We start from the raw sequence: 19,016 nt of genomic DNA, 5'->3' as shown, positions 1-19,016 counted from the left end.
TAAAGGAAATGTATCTCCAAGAATTGGTATTAAAAAAAATTGATATCAGAATGCTGCCTGACCTGCTGTGCTTTTTCAGCGCTACACTTTTTGACTCTGATTTCCAGCATCTGCAATCCTCATTTTCTGCAAGAATTGTTATGTTAAACAAACTGCTACCATGAATCCTTTCAGAGGTGCTAAAATATCTTTTTCTTTTCAGGTCATAAATTTGTATACTTTCTAATAAATTCCAAACTGTATGGAGTGTTATGAACAGTTCTGAACAAGAGTAAGACAGAGTTGGTGTAAGTTGTGGTCAGAAGCAGGTTTCCTACTCAGTGATACTGATAACAACACAGAAGGATCAATTTGAGGAACAAAAATGGTGTAATATTAAGATATAAGAATAAATAAACACAATGGAGAAATATTGAGTTTTAAAAAGGATTAAATTGTTCTAAAGCTTATATGTTTCAAGGTCTTTAATCCAAGTAGAGTAAAAATATCAAAGGTTTCTTCCAACAAAGGTATAGCCTGAGGAAAAACAAACAACAGGAATTAGCAATATGGCATGAAAAGGCACGGACCTGTCATCTTTCCAGCAATGACTTCAAACACTGGGTGGTCAAACAATCTCATCTAGGTTGTATTCAGCATGAAAAGAACTATAAAATAAAACATTATTACGTATGTCCTATTCTCTCCATTCCTTCATCTACATTGTATCTGATTGAATGATGCCACCTTCCAAAACAGCGCTACTAAATAGCTTCCTGCTTCCATAATCATGGTTTCCCATCCACTGTGGTCAACATGGATGGGTTGGATCGAACGGTCTGTTTCCATGCTGTACATCTCTATGACTCTATAACTGGAGTCATAGAGTCACGGAGATGTACAGCATAGAAACAGATCCTTCGGTCCAACCCGTCCATGCCGACCAGATATTCGAACCCAATCTAGTCCCACCTGCCAGCACCCGGCCCATATCCCTCCAAACCCTTCCTATTCATTTACCATCCAAATGCCTCTTAAATGTTGCAATTGTACCAGCCTTCACCACATCCTCTGGCAGTTCATTCCATACACATACCACCGTCTGTGTGAAAAGGTTGCCCTTTAGGTCCCTTTTATATCTTTCCCCTTTCACCCTAAACCTATGCCCTCTAGTTCTGGACTCCCCGACCCAAGGGAAAATACTTTGTCTATTTGCTCTATCTATGCCCCTCATAATTTTGTAAACCTCTATAAGGTCACCCCTCAGCCTCAGACGCTCCAGGGAAAACAGCTCCAGCCTGTTCAGCCTCTCCCTTTAGCTCAAATCCTCCAACCCTGGCAACATCCTTGTAAATCTTTTCTGAACCCTTTCAAGTTTCACAACATCTTTCTGATAGGAAGACGACCAGAATTGTACGCAATATTCCAACAGTGGCCTAACCAATGTCTTGTACAGCTGCAACATGACCTCCCAACTCCTGTACTCAATACTCTGACCAATAAAAGAAAGCATACCAAATGCCTTCTTCACTATCCTATCTACCTGCGACTCCACTTTCAAGGAGCTATGAACCTGCACTCCAAGGTCATTTTGTTCAGCATCACTCCCTAGGACCTTACCATTAAGTGTATAAGTCCTGCTAAGGTTTGCTTTCCCAAAATGCAGCACCTTGATTTATCTGAATTAAACTCCATCTGCCACTTCTCAGTCCATTGGCCCATTGGGTCCAGATCCTGTTGTAATCTGAGGTAACCGTCTTCGCTGTCCATGACATCACCAAGTTTGGTGTCATCTGCAAACTTACTAACTGTACCTCTTATGCTCGCATCCAAATCATTTATATAAATGACAAAAAGTAGAGGGCCCAGCACCGATCCTTGTGGCACTCCACTGGTCACAAGCCTCCAGTCTGAAAAACCCTCCACCACCACCCTCTGTCTTCTGCCTTTGAGCCAGTTCTTGAGCCCGAGATATTGATTCTCCTGCTCCTTGGCTGCTGCCTGACTTGCTGTGTTTTTCAAACGCCACACTTTTTGACTCAAACCCTCCAAACCTGGCAACTTCCTTGCAAATCTTTTCTGAATCATCTCAAGCTTAACAATATCCTTCCTATAACTGGGAGTCCAGAACTGAACACAGTGTTCCAAAAGAGGACTCATCAATGTCCTGTACAACCTCAACATGACTTCCCAACTCCTATACTCAAAGGACTGAGCAATACAGGCAAGCATGCCAAATGCCTTTTTAACCAAACAAGTTTTCACATCTGTATGTGATGTAAACTTCAAAAAATTATGCACCTAAACCTCAAGGTCCTTCTATTCTACAACACTACCCAAGGCCCTACCATTAATTGCATAAGCCCTATCTTTGTTTGTTGTACCAAAATGCAATACCTCACATTTATCCAGATTGAACTTCATCTGCCATTTTTCAGCCCATTGACCCATTTGATCATGATTTCCTTGTATTCTTAGAAAACCTTCTTCACTGTCTACTATGCCACTAATGTTGGTGTCATCTGCAAACTCACTAACCATGCCTTCTATATTCTCATTCAAACATGTATGTAAATGACAAATAAAAGAGGACCCAGAACAGATCCCGCAGGTGACAGGCTTCCAGTCTAGTCCATCATCCCTCTCTGTCTCCTGCCATTAAGCCAATTATGTATCCAACTGGCAAACTCATCCTGAATCCCATATGACTTAACTTTACTAATTAGTCTACCATGTGGAACCTTGTCAAAGGCTTTACTAAAATCCAAATAAACAACATCCACTGCTCAATCTTCATCAATCTTTGTTCACAGGTCTTGACAAGTTGACAAGTTCAAGGGGTTTATCCACCTTTTATGCACAATCTTCTCTACACTTAACAGTCTAAAAGGGTAACCAAACCCGATCCTCAAAGGATATCGGCCTCTACACAAAGGCTATCTGAAATGCACCGAAAACAGACCTGCTCTTACCTGATCTAATCCCCATGCTCTATGTTCCATACTTCAGGGACTACAAAGACACACAACATCAGATATGTTACTAACTGTGAAGAATAAGTACAGCATAACCAACAACCACCTGTCTCAGAGTGTCTCTTAACCACTCTGAAATTTCTCTCACTATGTCCAAAAGACTGCCAAAACACCAAGTCATGAGTGAACATCACCTGCAAGCTTGCTGCCAGAAGTTGAGGTGAAAAAATTATTGTCTTTCATACTTCTTCATAGCCCTGGTCTTCTGGACTGCCAAATGCCATGCACTCATCTGAGCTTTAAGTTGTCAAATTAGTGTTTGAGTTTTGGGTGCAGAAAGTGTGGCTGCAAATGGTGAGAAAATATCAAGAATGCTTACGCAGTCAGAGTAGAAGCACGGACATCTCAGTTACAGGAGTAAACTGTGAGAGAGTGGTGCAAAATCATCCTTCACCTAATTAAGAAATTCTTTTTCCAGTCCATCTTTGTCCTCATCAATAATTACCTTAAATATTAATTAATGATAGTCACAGGGTATTGGTGAGGACACTTTTAGAATACTGTGTTCAAATCTGGTCTCCCTACTATAGGAAAGATGTCACGGTTCAGAAAAGATTTACAAGGATGTTGCTAGAATTGGAAGGTTTTGGTCTATAAGGAGAGGCTGAAAGGCTGGGGCTATTTTCCCTGGAGCATCAGAGTCTGAGGCATGATTTTATGGAGGTTTATAAAAATATGAGGGGCGTGGACAGGGTGAATACCCCAAGTTTTTTCCCCAGATAGGGGAGTCCAAAACTAGATGGCATATGCTTAAGGTGAGAGGAGGCCCAGGATGAACACTTTGCCAACAGAGTGGGAGGTGGAGTTCAAATGGCTAGCAACTGGAAGGCGGTGTCGATTGGAGAATACAGAGCACAAATGCTCAGCAAACCGGTCCCAGAGTCTGCGCTTGGTCTCTTCGATGTAGAGGAGACCAAATTGGGAGCAACGGATGCAGTACACCAGGTTGGAGGAGATGCAGGTGAATCTCTGCCAGACTTGGAATGATTGTTTGGGGCTTTGGATGGAGGAGAGAGGAGTGGAGGTGCATGTGATGCTCTTCCTGAGGCTGCAGGGCAAGGTGCCAGGTTGAGGAGGTGTGGGTGGGGAGTGTGGAGCTGACGAGGGAGTCACAAAGTGAATAATCCCTGCCTGCAGTTTACGTGTTTTTTTAATATATCTGATGACTCTAGATCTATCAAGTAAGTTTATGCATCACTTCTGCTGAACTATGACTCCACAGCCACACCTCCAAGCGAGCGAGCTCACCCTTCACCCAATCACAGGGAGGGAGGCCCAATCTGACCCCGCCCATTGCCGTCTCCACATTCCAATTGGTTCAGATACCTGTCGGTCAGCTGCCGCCCGTTGGAATCGGTGATGCCCGGACGGGGCTGAGCCCTGTTCCCTGATTGGATGAGGTGACCGAGCGTCATCAGGAATCACGTGGTCTGTGGTCCGGGACACTCCGCAGGTTCAGCACCGCCGGCCGAATGGAGAAGGTGCTGTGTGAAGAACATGGTATGTTACTGTACTCCTCGAGCTGTTCAGGGAACTGCCTCTGTTTGTGTAAGCTGAGCTCTCCAGTGAAATTGGAATAAATCCCACCTTTGGTTTGAAACGTTTTAACTTTGGGATGGCAGGCATTTTAATTGGTTGTCGGAGTAGCCCATCGGCGAGAGCCCTGCGCTTTAAGCAGATCGCGGGGGCGGAGCTCTGAGGGGAAGCCTATGTATACTGGACCAATCAGTGTTTAGGATGTGTACTTCCGGTTATTTCCCACTACTTCCGGTTATTTCCCACGGTGGGAAATGATGCAGGGGCCATCGTCACTCTCCAGCAGCTGTGCTACTCTGGAGAAATCTCATTGATTCACTGTCTCCACCCGAAGGTGAAATGTTGAAGGCATTTTTTTTTCCTCTTCCACCCTTGCTTTTGGATAGACAAAGTTAATAATCATACAGCACCAGGTTATAGTCCAACAGGTTTATTGAGCTATCAATTGCATGACATTATGAACGTGTGCTATATATTCCTTGTCTTATGATCTTGCCCGGAGAAAGTGAGGTCTGCAGACGCTGGAGATCAAAGCTGAAACTTTATTGCTGGAACAGCACAGCAGGTCAGGCAGCATCTAGGGAACAGAAGATTCGACGTTTCGGGCACATTCCTGAAGAAGGGCATGTGCCCGAAACGTCGAATCTTCTGTTCCCTAGATGCTGCCTGACCTGCTGTGCTGTTCCAGCAATAAAGTTTCAGCTTATGATCTTGCCCCACGAGCTACCTGATGAAGGAGCAGTGCTCTGAAAGTTAGTACTTCCCAATAAACCTGCTGAACTATAACCTGATGTGTGATTTTTAACTTAGACCACCAGAGTTGAATACCAGCACCACCTCATCACTTGGAAATACAGGCAGTGCTCCCAGAGTTATAGAACAGTGCAACACAGAACGGGTTTATTCAACCCATGTGCTAGCTGTTTGCAAGAGATTCTTGGTTGACCTAACTATTTTGTCCTCTATCCCCCAAACCCTGCAACATTTAAGCTATGTGGTCAGATGGTGCATGCCAGCTCCCACAGCTTTCTGCACAAATAATTTTTCTCCTGTGCTGTGTTGATTATTTCATCATGTGGAGGTGCTGGTGTTGGACTGGGGTGGACAGAGCTAAAAATTGCACAACGTCAGGTTATAGTCCAACAGATTTATGTGGAAGCTCAACTCCTACATGAGGTAGCTTGTGCTTTCACAAACCTGTTGGACTATAACATGGTATTGTGTGGTTATTTCAAAGTTCACATAAGGTAGTGCCGTTTGGTAATCAATTGTACTGTTAGGTTGCCCTTGTGTTTTTGATTCACTCCATTGGCTTCTGTACTTGATGGATCATCCTCTATTTTGAAACTATTGCTAAACACATCTTCCTTGAAATTTTAATGACCTGTAGGGATTTCTCTCTGCAACTTCCTGGTCAATTTTTTAGTCAGTACCTTCCTCTACTATGGCATGTTTATCTGCAAATTTAGGAGATATAGTACCTCTCTCACTTTATCATCATTGATGCTCCTAAATGCTCTTTCCAAATGGAATAGAGATTCATTTCTCCTTACAGTTTGATATAATATTCTTCGCATATTTCTATGACCTCAAACAAAACACTGCTCGTGATCCAATGCTTAGGAGAATCAACCCTCAGAGTATTTACATTCTGGTGAATCAGCAGTCCAAAGCCTATATACATCATTCCTAAAGGCAGAGTTCTGAACTGTATATTGTAGTATCATTGTGTGCAGCATTCCAGGGCTTTATGTAAGTCTAACATAGCATTTTCCCTGCACTTTCTAGCAATTTTCATGCCCAAATATAAACGGTCAACATTCCATTAATCTTTATTAATTATTTCTTGCACATGACTGATATAATGATCTGTTTCGATTTCCCAAATGAGAATTTGTTTACAGTGCAGAAACAGGCCCTTCGGCCCAACAAGAACACACCGACCCTCCGAAGAGTAACCCACCCAGACCCACTTCCTTCTGGCTAATGCACCTAACACTATGGGCAATTTAGCATGGCCAATTCACCTGACCTGCACATTTTTTGGACTGTGCGGGGAAACCGGAGCACTCTGAGGAAACCCATGCAGACAGTGGGGAGAATGTGCAAACTCCACACAGACAGTTGCCTGAGTTGGGAATTGAACCCAGGTCTCTGGCGTTGTGAGGCAGCAATGCTAACTGCTGTGCCACCATGCAGACTTGGGGTGTGGGAGTGTGTTATTTTGATTTGATGTTTTTGATTTTTGAAAGGAATTGGTAAAGTAGTCAGAGCAAAATTGTTTCCATTGATGGACAATAGAACGTAACAATAACATCGGAACCCGACTATTTGGAAGAAGTTAAAACACTCCTTTTGAAAGGGTGGTAGGATTGTAAAGTTCTTTTCCAACAAGAAACTGTAAATGCCAGGTCTCGTAATTTATTCTGAGCTTAATAGATTCTTCTAGTAAAGGGTATTACAGAATCCATTGTTGTTAAGTGCAATAGAGAACAGCCATGGTCTCATGGGATGATGGGATAGACTCTTGGTGGCCTACTCCTGTTCCTTTACTATCAACAAAGGCTGTAATTGCTGACCAAAACCACCAAAGAATTGCAAGGTGCAGCACGTTTGAAACATACTGACCAAGAGCTTGAAGTAAAGATATTACATGTTTTGATCCAAACAGGAAACGTTGTAAAGGAACAGGAGTAGGCCACTATGAGTCTATCCCATCATCCCATGAGACCATGGCTGTTCTCTATTCCACTTAACAACAATGGATTCTGTAACATGTGTTGTGAGTCACAAAGTCGTCCAGAGTGCATTTGATGTTTTAGTCCTTATGTAATTTCCTGTTCGCCAGAGTTGATTTTAAAATAGTTCACTTTTGCAGCTAAATGAAACTTATCAAAATAACAAATTCTCATTTAAATTCCTTTTAAGAAAATACCTTGGTGCCTTGAAATTGACAGCGATGGTCTAGTATCAACAATCTTCCTTCCTGAGATAGTGGATTCAAGTTCCATTCCAACGATTTGAGCAAAAGAAATCAAGGGAATCATTCCAGTTACGTACTCAGGCAGTGTTGCAATACTGGAAGTGCCAACTTTTGTTTCAAAATCTGTCCTCTCAAATGATCTTAAAAGATTCCATGCACTATTTGCAGAAGGACAAAGGTGTTCTGATGGTACCTTGGCAAACATTTATTTTGAGCCTACAGCCAAATTAAATAACTTGAATACTTTAACGTTGTTACAGCTTTCAGTGTGCAGATTGACTGTTGTACCTTCTACTTTTTAAAGTGTAATCACTGGTATAAGTAGATAATCAGCTGACATTTGACATTTAGGATAGGTGCAATATAAATGTAAATTTTCCCTGATGTTGACATCCTAATTCATTTCTTGATTGTGCTTTTCTATGTACTGCAGGAACACCCTGCTTTCTGAAGACTGGCATGAGAGATGGAGCAACCAAAGGAAAGAGTTTCTACATCTGTGGAAACCGTGGTGGCTCACCATGTACGTTCACACAGCTTGCTGAGTACGTATTGTTTGTTCAGGATCCTGATATTGAGGATGAAGTGGAAGTAATGATCATTTTAGAGAATATTTTTAATAATGTTGGAACATTTTGGTCTACGATGCAGTCCTTTGGTGCCAAACCCAATGTGGAGTTCCAGGGGTTGTTGGAAATCAATGAACTGGGAATGACAACATTAAGTATCTTATGAATTTCTGTTATTGGTCAAAACATTTCACAGAATTACAGAATTGGTATGGTACCGTAGGAGGCTATTTGACCTATTCTCCTTGCATTGGATCTTCAAACGATTTGTATAGGACAGATCTCCCCTATTGTTTTGACCAACATCTCCCTTAAGTAACACCTGAATAAATCAATTAACAGGTCCCTTATCTAATTATGTCTGCAATATCTAACTGTATGCACATTTGCTACCACTTTTGAAACAAGAGTGACTGTACTTCTAAAGTAACTAATTGTCTATAAAACATTTTGCCATGTCCTGAGTGTGAAAGATAATTGTAACAATTCACAGATCTGCCCAAAACGTACCCATTGGTTATTTCTGTAAGTGAATCCCAAATATTGCTTAATTGGGAGCGAGATGATGCAATATGTATACCATGTCAAACATCTAATTGTGATAATTGGGAAAGTGACACTAGTCTCCTTTGTGCTATGAAATGGAATGTTTCACATGAATTCTTGTTTAATCACTGAGAAACACTTTTTTGTGGGTAAAGTCAGAAAGTTGCAGCAAGTGAGTGTAGAGTAATAGTTAAAATCAAATGTCCTCTTGATCTGCCTCATTTTCATTTCGATTTCAAAATGAAGAAAGCGAATACGATACGTTTCTTTATTTGCAGTCTCCAAAAATTACTTTCCTTGCACATTCATTTTTCTTTGCAATCTGGACGGCTAGCTAAGTTATTGATGACTTTCTGGTTAAAAATGATCTTTCCAAATTTCACTGGTTTCCCCCTCCATGATCTCCAAAATCATTGAACAAGATTCAGTGTTTTATTGTCCAGTTTCCTGTCCCACAGCAAACCAGTTTGATTCCTGATCCATCTTCATATTCTTGATTGTCCAGTGCTGCTGATCAAGCTATTACTAAGGCGACTGCATCCCAGATCTGTGTTCCAAGATAACAGCTCTAATTCTTAAACTGAATGAGACCATTTGGCCTACTGAGTGGAATTTAATTCCCTCCACCATAGTGAGATTAGTGTGGGAGGACACTGAGTGAATGTGTTGGGTGGGAGCCAGCAGCTTTCCCACCTCTGTTTTTGATCGGAAGAAAGGTCCATGGATGGTTTTCTCACACAGCTGTCAGTTAATGCTGTTAATTGGTAATTAATGTCTACTTAAGGAGCTCATTGTGCCTCCATTGATATGGATGTGTTTAAAAGAAAATTCTCCCAAAGAAGGATGGTAGTTTAGATTTGGTTATTTACAAAAAGGTAATCTCACCGTAAGTTTAGTTTGAAAGTTCCAAACCAGAATTGTTTACCTAAAACCCTTAAGGTGGTGTTTGCAGCTGAAAAAGTGTAAACTCAGTTCTATGAAGACCCGAACAAGAGGCTGCCAGAATCTCAAGACTGGAAATCGAATTATCACTGAATTTAAGCCCTGTGAAGTTGGGCGGCACGGTGGCACAGTGGTTAGCACTGCTGCCTCACAGCGCCAGAGACCCGGGTTCAATTCCCGACTCAGGCGACTGACTGTGTGGAGTTTGCACGTTCTCCCCGTGTCTGCGTGGGTTTCCTCCAGGTGCTCCGGTTTCCTCCCACAGTCACAAAGATGTGCAGGGTCAGGTGAATTGGCCACGCTAAATTGCCCATAGTGTTAGGTTAAAGGGGTAAATGTAGGGGTAGGGGTATGGGTGGGTTGCGCTTCGGCGGGTCAGTGTGGACTTGTTGGGCCGAAGGGCCTGTTTCCACCCTGTAAGTAATCTAAAAAAAAAATGAACTCTCTCTAGTGTTTGAGTATTGGCAAGGGGTGCAGTTGGAATTAATGATATTGTTTTACTGCATGTTTTGAAATCTTCCAAAGTTTGTGATCCTTAAAGAGTTTGATTCACTCTTTTATGTTTGTTTCTTTTGTGTAATAAATGTCATCTGTGTTTTACTGTTTAAACAAGATATGCAGCATTACGTGCTTATGTTTCAGTAAAAGACCACCTTGGTAAAAACAAAATACAGGGCGACCCCCGTATCCGCGCAATCATTTTCTGCGGTTTCAGTTACCTGCGGCCCAAAAGTATAAAAGGGAATGTTCTAGAACCAAGGACCAGGAGGCTGCAGGGAAGTACGTTTCCCATTTAAATGAATGGGTTCACTCCTATCTGCGGATTTGGCCTTCCACGATAGGTCCTTCCTGGAACATATCCCGCGGATGCAGGGGGACTACTGCATACATATATGATCAATTAAGCTGGATTTCAGTCTAGTTTGAGCTGATTTGATTTATTGTTGTTGTCATGTGTACCTAAGTAGTGAAAATTTTTGTTTTGCAAGCAGTAGAGGCAAATTATAACTAACAAGGACATATAGATCATAGGGTGATTGGACAGAGCACAACTGCACAGGAGGTGCACAAAAGCAAGGTCAACAAATCTAACCTGACCAGTAATAACCTCATCTGGGCCCACAATAATGGGCAACTCTCAAAAGATGCAGTGTGGTTCTCTCGCTGCCTGTCCCATCAGCAGGAGTTACCTTAATGCTTCCATTATATCAAATGAATCTTGAGTAAATTTATTGTATCTACCACCTCAGTTGAAAGTGGAATATAAAGAGCAATGTTCCACAAGTGTGTTTACACAGCTTTAATATAGACACTGACTCCTCCTTTATTCTATGTGGTTAACCAAATGATATCTGTGTTAGTAAATTACTCCAAGATGCTTGTGAAAATCTCATGAGAAAATCTCAATGTCAGTACATGAATACAAGATTCAATGGTAGCATCAAAATTCATCTTTATTTAAAAAATAATAACAATTACACTATGAATGCTGAACATGTACAATTGTAATTTTTTTGTTTAGAAAATAATCCTTGGATTAAATGTACCCTAGGTATTTACAAACTTGATTCCCCTCCTGATTTCAGTATAAGTGATGCAGACTCACATTTTCTTTTTCAGGATAACAGTTAACACTGAGAATCTTAACTAATTTCCTTCTCTCTCGTCAATGTCCACCTTGCCTCTCTCGGGGATTCTGACACCAATTACAATGCCTATCATGTATTCTGTGGTTTGTGGTGATATTATCTGTCTTTCACAGCATTCCTGTGTCTCACTGCCTAGTACATACAGGCTCAGTTGTGGAACTTCAGGCCATCTCTGCAAAATCAGGCACCCAGTCTTATTGGTAAGATTTACTGTTACTATTATGCAAGCAACTCCAATTCATATTTCTCATGAGCATGAAATTCATGTGGTATGCTTCTTACTCTGAAGGGCAGGTGATAGAGGGAACCTTATCATTTTTGCATTGCTTCCTGTAAATCTTTCTAGAAGTTTTACAAGCTGATCTTGTGGAAGAGATGCGTTAGTTCATAGACCAGTTTCTTCTTTATACTGTGGTTTGGATTCTTTGGATATATTCTCCTTTCCAAATGGAGTGAGCTGATTTAGATATATAACCTTTTTGAATCCCAAAGTCTGGCCGTACAGCCATAGGCCTTAATTTTAAGTAGCACTGTCTGAGACAATATTGTCATTGCTCACTTCCACAAAGGATCATAATTGTTGTTTTGCTTCTGTGTACAATAGATAGCCACTGACTGTATTGAGAAAACTAAACCAGTTCAGTCTCCAATATGTGCAAAGGTGTTGGTATATATATATATTTATTAATGTGAAGCATTTATCAGCATATTAATTTCCCTCCCAAAGCAGAAAGATTATAAAGGGCCAGAGCATTTCTGATTTTCTGTACTTATCTCCTGCTTTTTCTGTAGGTTATACTATCGCTGTGTGAAAGGGAAGGCTGATAATCTGAAATGGTGTGGAAATATTCCTTGGCAGGTAAGCGCAGTTAGGAATTTACTTTTGGCGTTTTTCAAATAGCTATGTTGTTGTAATGCTGATGACCAATTACATTCTGACAAAACCAAAGACTTACATTATTGTTATTTTAAGAAGTTGGAATGTTTTGCCATGGCTCCAAGTTTTTGTTTTTGAACCAGTGTCTGCAAAAAGGAAAACCTCACACTTTTTAAAAGTGTCTTCCTTGACATTGGCAATACAAAGGTGTTTATGGCCAATTTGAAAATACTGCGGAGTTGTAAAGTTGGAAATCATTTCTTTTCTTTTATATTCACAATTCCAAAGATGGTTTCCAATACAGGGAATCTGCATTTTCAATTTATTTGTATTGCCTCACTTTAATGTGTTTAGATTGGAAAACTGGTTGAGTGCACAAAATTCATTTTAAGATCGTTTTACTGCAGTACACTTCCTGACTTGTTAGGTATCATTTTGGTACAGCTTCTCCCTCAGAAACTTGCATCTCTCCCCATGCTGCATCCAATTGTCAGGCTCTCGCATACTCATTAGAGCTGCCACTCACCCTGCCATGTCACAGTCCTCACCTGTTTGCATCCCCACAAGATACCTTGCAATATGACATCTTCAGTAGGAGCATCCCAGATATAACAGTGCCACCCCTCCCGGCCAGCAGACCACTGAACTCTGCCCCACATTGCCAGGCAATGATTGGAAATGTAGGGCTAATGGTGAGCCAAGTCAGTGGAACAGTGCAAGGAGAGCTACTAAGCTCCATCTGGATCAAAGCAGTCAGTGTTCTTTGCCTCATCTACCCAGTCCAGTGAAAACTCAGCAGTTCCTCCACATTGTGACCACAATCCGCAGCAGGAATCCTTTGGCTCTAGCCACCACAATAGGGAAGGATTTGGAAGGAAGTGCCAGTGAGCTGAGCCACATCCAATGCCTCACTGTCAGGAGGAGAGGTTGAGCAAAGGCCCTGTAAGCAGCCAGGAAGCACCGCCTCACTGAGCAGTGTTCCAAATGGACAACAAAGCGGCAGTATCCAGCAATAAAGAGTAGTCTGGATCACCTCCAGCCATCTGCCAAGATATAGCCCCAACAAGTGTCCAAAGCCCAGTAAACAAAGGTCTTCCTGGCACACAGCCTGAGCACTGGGACTTCTACCTTCTCTCTGGAGGGGTCCACTGCAGGAGGTGCTGTAAATAGAATATTACAGTTTTTCTTTCTTTTAATTTTATAGTTACTTCATTTATCAGTGTAGGAATTTGACATTTAAAATAATGTTGTTCAACTTGGAAGAAGCAGGTATAATTTGTTAATTTTTTTTCACTGTTAAGGAAAACCACATGAATCCAAAACTGCAGGTTGAACATTAACTCCTGCGCTTTACTTAAAGTCTCTTCATTTATAGTTACAATTTACAGGAATGTAAACCCAACTTTGTGAGGATATTATTGTGTGAAGCCTGTGCACGACAATTGCTGTTTGTGTATTCTTCCGTCTCCAGTCTTCCTTTCCATTAAAACTAATAAGACAGATGAATGTTAAAATTCCCTACAGGGGAAAATTCCCCGGAGAACATGATAGGGAATGCCCACAATTATAGGTAGCCTCCAGAATTTTGTATTCATATTTTCTCAATTCTCCGTGAATCTCCAGGAACCTTTCAGGACAAAAGAATTGATTATGCTTTTAAAAAGAAATCGATTCAGCTTTGTGCTCAAATTTGTTGCTTTAACTGAGCGGCTGAAGGTTCGCTTCAAGCAAGACCTGAACAGTGTGAACAGCAATACTTTTCACTTTGCCTAAACTGTTATAGAATTTGAACCAATGGTGCTCATAAGAAACATGGTTACTGTTTCTTTCTTAAACCTTTGCTATCAATACCAGTCAACTACTTATCTGTCTATTAAAGCACTGCACCTTTCAGACCTGCAAATCCAAATTAATTTGTTGATATGGAGAATCTCTGTTGTGCTAACTAAATGAGGTCACATTCATTAGTTGGAATGATTCAGTTGTATTGATATTGAAATCACTCTTCAATCTCTTTCAAAGAGACCAGAGAATAGAATCAGAGATTATTACAGCCCAGTAAGAAACCATTCAGTCCATAGTCTCCGTGCCAGCTCCCTTCAAGAGCAGCTTGTCTTGTCCAACCCCCTACTTATACCTGTAGTCCTACATTGTTTTTTGAAGAGAATGATCAAATTCTCTTTTGAACGCCTCAATTTAAGTTTACATCTGCCATGCTGTCAAGGAGTGAAAGTTTGGAAAGTGGAACTCTTGTGTAAAACTATATACTTTATTGAGCTTTCAGTTCAGGAGCAGTGTGAATGTTGTGCTTTAAATACTGTGTCCTGTATTCGATCTTTGCTCTCCTCATGCTGCCACATATGAGGCTTACCTCAAATGCAGGAATGGTTAATTATGAATTCAGCACTGACAACCTTGCCTTGATAAAGAAACAATATTCCACATGGATTTATTCAACTGGTTCTCATATAAACTACAATTTGCCAAAAAATAAAATAGTAGACCATGTGTAGCATGTGTTCTTTTTTTGATTGATTGTAAACAGGATATTGATATTTGTATTTTCCAGGAACCAAATTCAACAGAGAGCAGCACCCATCATGATGGAGGACAGTCCCACTGTCATAAGAAACATAATCGAAATCCTTTCCGAATACCAAGTGGAAATGGGAGTCCGAAGCCATTTACCTGGAAAGCTGCCACTGCTAATAGTAACAAAGAAACATCTGAGTCTGCAATAGATAAGAAAGATAATAAGGATGGTGATGACTGCTTGAAGTCAAACGGTTTACCAATTACAGATAAGCAAATTGTGAAGAAGTCTCCTGATGGGTTCAAGATCAAGGAGAAGTCATGTAGTGAGGCTAGAAAATCTGTTACTAAAGGTTCTGAAGGAACCCAGCATGATGTATCTCATCTCCTTGCATATGATACTCGTACAGAAAGAACTGATTCTTCCAAAAAGGAAAAGGGTAACCATTTACAATATATAAAGCCATCTGGTCTCTTGGAAACTGACAAAGAAAATGTGTTAAAACCATCCCTAGACATGGACAAAATTAAGGTGCAGTTAGGAACTGAGGAAAAGCATGTTCATGAAGAGTTATCTAAACACTCTCCACATCATGGGGATACTGTAATCAAGAGCAGTGTGCTCTTGAAAGGGAAACAACTAAGGGACACACAATCATCAAGCAAGAATGGTGGATTTAGTTGCAAAAGTGAAAAATCAAATAATACTCTGAACTGCTGTACAGCCAGGATCCCCCAACAGACCAAATCAAAAGACAATCTGGAAAACTCCCCAGTACAGACTCAAGGCACTAAAGCTGAATGCACTGCTACTGCAGGCCATTCAGTTCTTTGTACGCACAGTTCTAACTCAAATAGTAAAACGAATCAGGAGCTGAAATCATATGGGCAAATTCATGCCGAATCACCTGTCTGTATTACAGCAGAAAATAGCTGCTCCAAGTTAGAACAAAGTACAGATGGCAATCAGTTGGTGGACATTAAGCAGAAAGCAGCTACTGAAAAAACAGATCTAAGTAATGGACAGAGAACGATCACAACCTTTCCTGGTTTTGAGTATAAATCAACATCCATGGAGACCAAGGAATCTGTGGCACTACATAATCATCTGACTGCTCAGCTTAAACAGAAAAAGGTAATAAGCACAAGTAAAATTAGACACAACATAAGAATTAGACATCAGTGTTGTTTTACATCCCAAACTATCCTTTTGAAGATGTGATGGGCCTCTTGAATTGGAGGAACGTGCTGGATGGGAAATAATAAGATTAAAACATTTAAAGTCAGCAAGAATGCTTACTCCTTTGAGTACAGAAAGGAGATAGAATGTCATTGTTGAGATTGTACAGGGCATTGGTGAGGCCTCATCTGGAGTATGGTGTGCAGTTCTGTTTGCCCTGTTATAGGAAGGATATTATTAAATTGCGAAGGGTTCAAGAAAAGACTTACCAGTATGTTTAAATTAGATTACCTACAGTGTGGGGGCATGCCCTTTGGCCCAACAAGTCCACACTAATCCTCTGAAGAGTAACCCACCCAGACCATTTCCCACTGACTAATGCACCTAACACTATAGGCAATTTAGCACGGCTAATTCACCTGACCTGCACATCTTTGGACTGTGGGAGGAAACTGAAGCACCCGGAGGAAACCCACACAGACACAGGGAGAACATGCAAACTCCACGCAAACAGTCGCCCGAGGTTGGTATCGAACCTGGGACCCTGGTGCTGTGAGGCAGCAATGCTAACCACTGAGCTACCGTGCCACCCCTACCTCAATAAAACAGATGACACAGTGTTGCTGGGATCGGAGTGAGAGAGTTATAAAAATAGGTTGGGATCTTTATCAGTGGAGTGTAGGAATTGAGGGATGGCCTAAAAGTTTATAAATCATATAGGGCATAGACAAGGTGAACAGCAAAGGCCTTTTCCCTAAGGTGGGGAAGTTCAAAACTAGGAGACATACTTTCAAGGTGAGAGGAAAAAGATTTTAAGAAGGACATGAGGGGTTAGTGAGTAGAATTAACTGCCAGAAGAAGTGATGGATGCAGGTGCAGTTACAATGTTTAATAAAAGAGATTTGGAAAAGTACATGAATGGGAAATATTTAGAGGGATATGGACCAAACTCTGGCAAGTGGGACTAGTATAGTTTGGGAACATGGACTAGTTGGATTGAAGGGTCTGTTTCCATGCTGTATGACTGCAAGAATGAAAGAACAGCAATGTACATCTGATCTGGATGGTGTCAGTGCTTTCATGCTGTGATGCACTTGTCCTTTTAGGAATGGAAATAGCAGCATTGGAAGACGCTGCTGCAAAAGCCTTGGTGATTTGCTACAGTTTATCCTGTAAATCAATAACTTGAGTAACGACTAAGAAATGTTTGAATTAAGTACACAATCAATGAGTATATTGTGATGCTGGAACAGAGTTTGCATTCAAATGTTATTTGTTGTTTTATTGAGGTTAGTGTAAGAATCCACTTACGTAAGAAGATGGTACTATTCTTGTAAACAAATCTGCCAGATAATCATTACTTTAAAGTCTGGTTAACATAACTTTTGAGGAAATTGCATATTTTAAAAGCAAGTTGGTCAGAATATGTACTTTATGTCCCGTATGAACCTAGGCAATTTATAAAAACTTTGGTGTTCTGTGATAATTATGTGATTATACATTTCATGGTCACTGTATAGCATGTGAAAATCTTATTTTGTACTGAATGAATTTGTGTTAATCCTATTCATTTGTATTTCTAGTCTGTAATGAATTTTCAAAGTAATTTCCTGAATTCTTATAGTGCAACAGATGAATGTTAGAAAAATATTCTTTTTTTTTGGTAACTCCCATTTCCTGTAATTTCTGTTTACCACATCATTGATCTAACCAGCATCACATCTGCTTTTCCTACAGTCAGGACGGTGAGGTAATTTGGAATGTGGGAGTATCCCTAGCTGGATTTTAATACTGTCTCTTGATTAGATTAGATTTCCTATAGTGTGGAAACTGACCCTTCAGCCCAACAAGTCCACACCGACCCTCCGAAGAGCAACCCAACCCAGACCCATTCCCCTATATTCCCCTGACTAATGCACCTAACACTACGGGCAATTTAGCATGGCCAATTCACCTGATCTGCACATTTTTGGACTGTGGGAAGAAACCAGAGCACCCGGAGGAAACCCACGCAGACACTGAGAAAATGTGCAAAACTCGCATAGACGGTTGCCCGAGATGGGAATTGAAACCGGGTCCCTGGTGTTGTGAGGCAGCAGTGCTAACCAGTGAGCCACCATGCCACCCATGGGCCAGTGTGAATGGAATGTAAGGTTGCAATTGTATCAGTATCAAGTTTAATCTGACAAAAGCCACATACTATGGATGTTGGAAATCTGAAACAAATAGAATGCAGGAGAAACTCAGCAGGTCAGGCAGCATCTGTGGAGACAGAATTAAAACTGAGTCCAAATTGACTCCTCCTCTGAACTGGTTAAATTTAATCTGTCTCAAATATGTGGTTATTTATACTGCTTCATCCTTACTTTATCACACAGTGAATTATCAAAGAGACCTATGAAGAAGTTCACAAATAGTTTATTACATTCATGATTGAACAGCAGGAATAAAAAGACCTGTTTAGTTTGGGAAAGAAAAGTAAAGGATAATAATACTTGGAAGTAATGTTGTTTTCATGTCTAAATCTTTTTGTCCAGAATACTCTGAGAACAGTGAACGTTGCTGCCCTCCCTGATAAAGGCCAGAGGTTAATAAATCAAGTTAAGGACCTGGAGGATGCTCTTGGTGCACTTTGCCTGACTCCAACAGATCTAAATGAGGAAGGTACTGTGTTTCATTTAGAATTAACAAAACACTTTCTTGGACGGGCGAGCGGAATATTTTCAAAGTTGTAGGACTGTTTTATACAGTGTTAACTTAAATCTCATTATGAAAATGAACTTTACTCACTGAAACTTTGTTTTTTAAAAGAAAGTCCATTAACCCCTTGAGCCTACTCTGCTTTCCAGTTACAGAGGAGCCTCGATTATCCAAAGGACACAGGCGGGGAGTATTTTGTTCAGTTAGTCTGAATGCCAGCTAGCATAGTTTAGCCAAGCTTCAGGACCTTGCGATCTTGCCGGATAATCTGATGCTCGGATAATCGAGGTTCCTCTGTAGATTTATAGCTGATTTGAATATCTATTCCATATCCTTGTAGTATTCCTGAATCTCAGAAATTTATCCATTTAAATTTTAAAATTTTCAATCGGTCTTGCCTTATGGGCCTTTTGGGGATGAGGATGCTAGATTTTTCTATCTCTTGCTTGTAGAAATGCTTCCTGGCAGCTCAAATTGGACATGTGCAT

The 19,016-nt window shown here is 40.8% G+C and overlaps 1 protein-coding gene and 1 long non-coding RNA gene across 6 annotated transcripts in view; one reads left to right on the top strand and one right to left on the bottom strand.

The window, feature by feature from the left end:
* Positions 1-300: 300 nt before the first annotated feature.
* LOC122555192 (uncharacterized) lies at positions 301-4,667 on the bottom strand. Its single transcript, XR_006313204.2, has 3 exons — positions 4,602-4,667; positions 4,341-4,498; positions 301-516 (listed from the first exon to the last, which is right to left on the bottom strand). It is a non-coding gene; the product is annotated as an uncharacterized LOC122555192 (long non-coding RNA).
* Positions 4,387-19,016, top strand: part of ttf2 (transcription termination factor, RNA polymerase II) — a 71,057-nt gene continuing 56,427 nt past the window's right edge. For 4 of the 5 annotated variants that reach the window (XM_043700922.2, XM_087992793.1, XM_087992795.1 and 1 more), the window contains exons 1-6: positions 4,387-4,514; positions 7,967-8,078; positions 11,353-11,439; positions 12,032-12,098; positions 14,686-15,783; positions 18,366-18,492. In XM_043700922.2, coding sequence (XP_043556857.2) covers positions 4,487-4,514; positions 7,967-8,078; positions 11,353-11,439; positions 12,032-12,098; positions 14,686-15,783; positions 18,366-18,492 — 1,519 coding nt within the window. In that variant the 5' untranslated portion in view covers positions 4,387-4,486. Of the gene's footprint in view, positions 4,515-4,807; positions 4,885-7,966; positions 8,079-11,352; positions 11,440-12,031; positions 12,099-14,685; positions 15,784-18,365; positions 18,493-19,016 lie in introns of those variants that run through there. The other variant, XM_087992794.1, reaches the window with a different exon arrangement.

The sequence above is a fragment of the Chiloscyllium plagiosum genome, unplaced genomic scaffold (genome assembly GCF_037043375.1).
Source record: "Chiloscyllium plagiosum isolate Xiang-an unplaced genomic scaffold, Cpla_swu_hap1 HiC_scaffold_12, whole genome shotgun sequence".
NCBI classification, from domain to species: domain Eukaryota; kingdom Metazoa; phylum Chordata; class Chondrichthyes; order Orectolobiformes; family Hemiscylliidae; genus Chiloscyllium; species Chiloscyllium plagiosum.
The sequence above is the reverse complement of the archived record's forward strand: the minus strand, read 5'-3'. Positions and strand labels throughout refer to the sequence as shown.